Source organism: Lepidothrix coronata, unplaced genomic scaffold (assembly GCF_001604755.1).
Source record: "Lepidothrix coronata isolate B3197 unplaced genomic scaffold, Lepidothrix_coronata-1.0 Scaffold117, whole genome shotgun sequence".
In the NCBI taxonomy this organism is placed as follows: domain Eukaryota; kingdom Metazoa; phylum Chordata; class Aves; order Passeriformes; family Pipridae; genus Lepidothrix; species Lepidothrix coronata.
In genome coordinates, this window is record NW_016690297.1 from 2,771,593 (window position 1) to 2,778,268 (window position 6,676).

At 39.8% G+C, this 6,676-nt stretch overlaps 1 protein-coding gene across 2 annotated transcripts in view; it reads right to left on the reverse strand.

The window, feature by feature from the left end:
- Positions 1 to 292: 292 nt before the first annotated feature.
- The window catches only part of ADCY8 (adenylate cyclase 8), a 125,140-nt gene continuing 118,756 nt past the window's right edge, over positions 293 to 6,676 (reverse strand). For both annotated transcript variants that reach the window (XM_017825253.1, XM_017825252.1), the window contains 3 exons: positions 4,650 to 4,742; positions 2,327 to 2,441; positions 293 to 868 (listed from right to left, as the gene is read on the reverse strand). In XM_017825253.1, the coding sequence (XP_017680742.1) occupies positions 381 to 868; positions 2,327 to 2,441; positions 4,650 to 4,742 (696 nt within the window). In that variant the 3' untranslated portion in view covers positions 293 to 380. The remainder of the gene's footprint in view (positions 869 to 2,326; positions 2,442 to 4,649; positions 4,743 to 6,676) is intronic.

Below are 6,676 nucleotides of genomic sequence, written 5' to 3' on the forward strand. Positions count from 1 at the left end.
CTACTCAATTTGCTTTCGCTTTGCTTTCATCTGAAAAGTGTGGGCAGTATTCCCTCCTTTTGCCATCACTAACTCCCTACACAATTCATGTTCTAAATCCCTCCTGCCAGGGTTTTATTCTTGTGCCTTTCTGCAGGTAGCTGACACAGCAGAGTGGTGGCCTACGGCTACAGCTTCTGGACATTCAGAGGCTAACCACGGCTGGTGGGGAGAGATGCTGGCACCATTGTAAAAGTGTAGGAATTTGAATCTCATAGAAATATCACACCGGTAAAAAAAATCACACTTCTTCTAAAAAAAATTAAACCCTTTTTATTTGTATATTTATTTTTATATATAAAAGAAATAATAATAAAAAAAAATAACACAAACAATGCTGATTATGGCAATTCAGTTTTGTCAGCCCCCTCTGCCTGGGCTGCTGCCTCAGATCCACCGGGAGTGAGCAAAGTCCTCCGGTTGTAATGTCCTTTTATGATTCCAGAGTTATTGTTCTCATTAAGGATTTGTTTCTGTTTTTGCCTGTTAAGAGACTGTACAAGTCCTAATACAACAGCTGCTAATGAATACTGTCCAGTCAGTTTTCTTGGTTGTAAGATTAAAGGATTTGGTTGTACTCTTCCTAGAAGAAAATATGTTTTAATTTTTCCTTCCTGTTCACTGATACCTTTGACATAAATCTCTCCTCGGTAGTCGAAGGCAAATCCCCGGTCCTTCAGGATCAGATACGTTTCTTCAGGCACTTGTATTCTGTCACTAACACCTGTGCTGTCCATTCGACTGGCTAAATTAACTGTTTTGCCCCAGATGTCGTATTGGGGTTTCTTAGCACCGATAACTCCAGCTACGACAGAGCCATGGCTAATCCCTAATAACAAATAAAAAAAAAAAATTGAGAAGATAGATGGTTATACAAGGATGGTTAAAAACCATATTTGCTCTTAAGAACCAGATGAAGACTGGTTCAGATACACTTATCTCTGAGGTTAAGGAAGAAGTGTATATATAAAGAAACTAAGGGGAAAAAAAAGCTGGAAAAGCTAGAAAACACGAAAAGTGATATGCACAGGGTTATTTTATAGGACATCTATGTCAATGGAATCATATCGCTTATGTGTCATCTGTATTGTGCACATTATTATCAAAGTTCCTGCAAACTTATTCTCACATAGTAGGAAAGATTTCTCTGGAAGGATCTTTCTGCCTTGTTGAAGGCAACCTTGTTAGTGTTATACAGCCAGGAAATTACATTCTTATGTTCGATGAAGTGAAAATATTAAAGCATTCTATGAAGTTATATAATGACTGTATCTTGTAAGATTGTAGCATAAATTCAAGACAAGCAGTAACTAGTTTTTTTCTGTAGCAGTGATTTAAACATACATTTAGTGAGACTGTAAGACACATCTCTGGGAAAAGGGTTTTAGTTTCTTAGGGTTTTTTAAAAAGATTTTTTTGAAATGGTCATAGAAATATTTCCAAAGAATGTTGTATTCACGCTCTATTAAATCTTTGCAAGTGATCCACACTTATTAAGAGTGGATGCCTCTTCCCTGAGAAATCTTGGGAACTGAGAGTTTTGCATTCAAAACTGTTAGGAAGTGCAGATCAGATAGTGGTGCTGTGACCCTCCATGCTGTGACTGCTGAATATACTTCAGATTTTCTATGGCAGGCTTGTAAATGACATGTTTCTTCCGTGCGGTTTTTGGTTTTGGCCAATGATCCAATCAGCATGAGAAGATTTACATCTTCACATTTACTGCTTCTATGTCCCATTCCACTAGCCATCCAAGACATCCTATCCAGGATAGTAGCTCCCTATCACAGCAATTCAGAGCTGCTGCCACTGGCCAGATTGGAACTGAAATTCAATTTTTGTGCAAAACTAAAGTACTATTCTCAGGGTTTAAAAGAAGCTACTTCTACCCCTTTACTGAAGAAGAATCCTAGACAGGGAAATTAATTAGAGACTGTGTGAGTATCAATCCTGGGGCTAGGTCTGAGCTGTTCAGATCACTTTCTGTGTTATATCTACGGTCTCTTGCCCAGACTCGATAAAGACAGTAGCTTAACTACTTTCCCCACTCACAGTCCACTGAAACTTTGAACTCCTGCAATCCCCAAGTCAGAGCCAATATTATGCAAATGGAGTACTTTTGGTTTCTGATTTTGCCTAGGATGAAGTCAGTTTGAAAACAGAGGATTACGTATTTGGACTCTCCTAAATTGTACACATCCATGCATTGCTCCTGGAGTGCACTCTTTGGAGTCAGCTCCTTGCAGACAAAACCCCACTTTAATTCTTGTGTTTGAACCATGCTTACCAATACGGAGTTCAAAGTTGTTAAATGAATGCTTGTTGATCTCCTGTATGCTTTCATTCAGAGCTATGGAGAAGTCAGCCAGGGCACACAAATGTCCCCATTTGTCTTCACATTGCTGAGGAAGAAGTTATAGACCAATATGTTAGAAATGTTTTGCATTTGCCCACCCATCCCTACCAAGTGCCAAGTATTTGAATTTGGAATCTATAAGAACAGCCTCAAAATACTAGATCCAAGAGAGGTAGGGTGTTATTAATGGTAATGCTTCCCATTTATCTTACAACACTTGTATACCTGGATAGAGAGAAGCTTGGTGTAAAATACCAAAGAAAGTAACTTCCTGTCAACAATCTCACAGACAATCATGAGAATTAAAAAGGCATGTGAAATCTATCTAAGGCTGAGAAAGAGGATTGAGATAGCTCAGGTGCAAGGGTCAAAAACTAGCGAGAAGCAGAGATGGCCCATGTAAGCAAGAGGTAGAGCGAAAGGAGTGAAAGATGTGATTCTCCTTTGCTGAAACTGTCACCCAGGAAAAGCACCAATTCCAGTGCTCTCAGGGATGGAACAATGACAGAACAACAGGGAAAGCCAAGTAACCAGGGACCAGTTAAGGGAGAGATAAAAGGCTCTTCTGTAGCTCCTTAATCACCTTTGCTTAGGGCAGTGAAGTCACTTCCCACTCTTTCCCCTACATTTCGATTCCTGCAGGGCAGTCAATATACAGATGTGGACCAGCAGTGGATTTTGGTCTTTCCAGAACACAAACAGAGCAGATAATGGGGCAGGGATTCTCAAGGGAGGCAGTGGAGTAAGGAACAACTGTGGATTTGGCCCGATGATGGTGTGATATCATGTCATCTGTTCTGAAGCAAGGTAATTCTTTCTTCAAATGTCCAGTTTTTAGTTCAAAGTCTCTCTATGGGTCATGCAGTCCAGCTCTTTGCAGTTTTCATCATCCTCAGTGTTGAACCTCTCTCTGGCATCACCCTGTTCTTTTCACACTGTGCTCAGGCTTTGTCCTCAACCTCATTCTGATTGCAGCCCTGCAACCTCCCTCAGCAGCCTACACTTCTTAGATGCTGATAAGGTGGCAGACATATATGTATGAAGACAGGTATATCTCAAACATACTTTAAAATTCTATTAAGGTCTTATAGTTCAAGAAAAGAGATGAGTTAATCAGTCTCGGAAAGGCAGTGAAGCTTTTCTCTCTTTGGATTTTTACCTCCCTCAAGAATCAAAAGAAGAGGTTAGGAGCCATGTAGCTATAACCAGCTACCTCCCTGATGTTCAGTCCTTCTCTGCCCATCTGTACACAGGAGTATTTTGACTTGGAACAATCAACAGTCCCATGCATGTCTAGTTTTGTAGATTTCTAGCTGTCAGCATCACTTGTTACTCTGTAGGTGGGAAATGCTCAGCTAGTTACACTCCATGTGTTTTATAATGTATTCTAGAAAAACAATGGAAAAGTTCTAGTTTATAAAGCTCTTGCTAATCTGGCTTCTGCTTTTCTGGCAGTTGTGATCATCGTGGGCAGATCTGATTCCCAATCTGGGACTGATCCAGGGCAGCGCACCTCTTTTGTGATGCTCATCCCTGGGGAGAGGCACCAGTTGCCAAAAAGACAGATTTGAGCAACAGCCAACTTCTCACTGGATGTGTTTTAGAGCCTCATCTAACTCCTTTGGAGACCCTGTTTCCAGGCAAGTTCTTGTGTGGAATTAATAATGTATTTCTCTCATCTGACTTATCTGAGGTTTATGGCTGTGACTGTGTATGTGTCCTCTGTGACTTATTTCCCCCTCAGCTTGCTTTGCTCGTTCTTCAGTTGAATTGATGGTCTGCTTTCTTTCTGATGTATAGTTATTGTGCTGTCTGTAGATAAGCTGTGTCACAAAACAGTAAAATGCAGCATTACACTTGCATAAGGATGCTGTCAGTTAATAGATCCTCTCTCTTCATGAATTGTTGAAGGTTGTCAGTCATGTTCCAGTCTGAGTTACAGTGATGACTTTAGAGTATTTCTGAAGATATAGATAGACCTGATCTAGATTCATATTGGTGTGATTGAAAGGAAGTTTTTTTTCTCCTATAAACCTAAATTTGAGGAAAGAATCCATATGGTTCTTGTTTCAAGCAGAAGATGGCATTTCAATTCATCAAGAAGTGCAACTATTGTCTGCCAGAAGCCCCAAATGTCTATTTTATTTTAGCCAAAGCAGCTTTATGAGCAACACAAAGATAACACTAATATTTTTCTATATGAATGGTTAGATGAATCACAAACTTTGCTTTTTAAAGAAAACTATTCTCTTACCTGTTTTTCAGGTGATAATCCTGACACGGCCATGTATGTGCTGCCAATTGTTTTAATTTTTTCAATATCTTGAAATCTCTCTTCACCTAGTAACTAACACATATGTAAAAAAAAACCTGTTACTTTTGTAATTATTAACACAAAATACTTATACAGGTATGAAAATGAATCTTTACGCTTGTGGTATTTTCCATTTGGTCATGGCACACAGTTTATTCTGGGTTCTGGGACACACTCATCTGGGACTTTGCAACATCACCTACTCGCAGAGTGCATTCAAGCCAAATTGTGCTGTTTGGTAAATCCCATAACGGCTAATGTAAGACATACATATTCCAGCTTAACATAAATGCATCTGAGTCCTGCATTTCCTGAGGTATGATCACTGACTATTAGTGAAGACAAACTCTCTGTGTATGTATGTGTGAACAGAAGAAGATTTGATCACTTAAAAGTGTTCTTAAAACTCTTTTGGAGGAACTCAGTTTGCAAATTAAGTGCTGCTACAGCAACAATTCAGGTGATGAGACCAGTGTCCAAGGCCAGGCTGGATGAGGCTCTGAGCAACCTGGTCTAGTGGAAGGTGTCCCTGCCCATGGCAGGAGGATTGGAACTAGCTGATCTTTAAGGTCCCTTCAACCTAAACCATTCTATGATTCTATGGGTGTTAAGTAGGTATGAAGAACTTGAGAATCTGGAAAAGGAAGAATAAATTTAGTCTAGTGACTGAAGCACTGAGTGAAGTGAGAGTGACAGTTTGGTCCCTATTCCAAGTCTATATTTATGGCTTAACATAAGATTTTCATGGAATAGAAACCAGTCTTACATTCCTTGAAAGACCTAAGCAGAGTTCAGGATGTGGACTCAATCAATGACAATAGACTGTGGTACATGGCCATTAGTCGTCTCATCACAGGCTTTTAAAATGTTTATTGCCGATGTTAAGGCCAAATATTCCTGGGATCTGTGATAAACTGTGTGGTATCTAATGAATGCAGGTATCAATACGGTTAGCAAATTCTGGGAAAAAAAAAATCTGTTCACAAAGTAAAGGAATTTCAAACTTTCAGTTCTAAAGTCTCCACTTGTGGTTTAAATGAAAAAAAAAGTCTTTCTGTGGTCAGGCAAAAATTTAATGAAATATTTCCCCCTTATTTTTCATACACTGTTGTGCATTCTTTTTCCATTCTGTGGGTTGGAATTTCCTGTCTATTAAGGGGATTATTTAATTCAAAGGGAGAAACATACCAAAGGCATAACATGAAATATCCCCTGCCATTGAACTAACCACAGTGTACGTCAGCTGGAGCGCTGGGGTCTTGGAAGCTTTGCTGTTCATGTGCAGATATTGCACCATCTGTCTCTAATGGGAGGCTGCTCAGCACTGAGCGGAGGGAACACAAAGCCATATGGTTAATGGCTCCCATCCAAGCCAGGAAACTCCAAAAACTTGACCTGCTTCTCATTTTTCTTCAAACTGCCAGAAAAGCCCATGATGTACCTTTCCCTCCTACAAGGGCAGCCCTTCCAACTGCTCTCTTAAAGATCATTTCTTGCAGCTCTGCCTTTATGAGCAGTCTGAGAGCACCAGGTGTGTGGGCAAGGGGAGAAAAGAGTCTTAGATGAAAACAGTCTATATTTTCAGTTCCTCATGGTTGCTGGAAGTAACAGCAAACAGAACACTAATTTAAAACGTATAATAAATATCTGAAATTACTCTTTTTAAGAAAGAAGGAAACTATTGTCTGTGAGATAATTTAGAAGAAATGATCTCAGGTTGTCTTTTTACCCCTTGTTCATTATTGTTCCAAATCGCTTTTTTTCCCCCCTTGCTATATCTGACCTGCTCAATAGCTTCTTTCCTTCTTCAAATAACAATCTATTTACCAATTACTTTCTTCACAGTATGACAAGTCGATGGATTTTGATACTGGGGAAAGGTATTCCAACTCAGTCTTAAAAGACCGCCTCCCTAAGATCCTACTCTATGGTGAACTTGCCACTGGCAGCCGCTTGAGAGGAGCCCC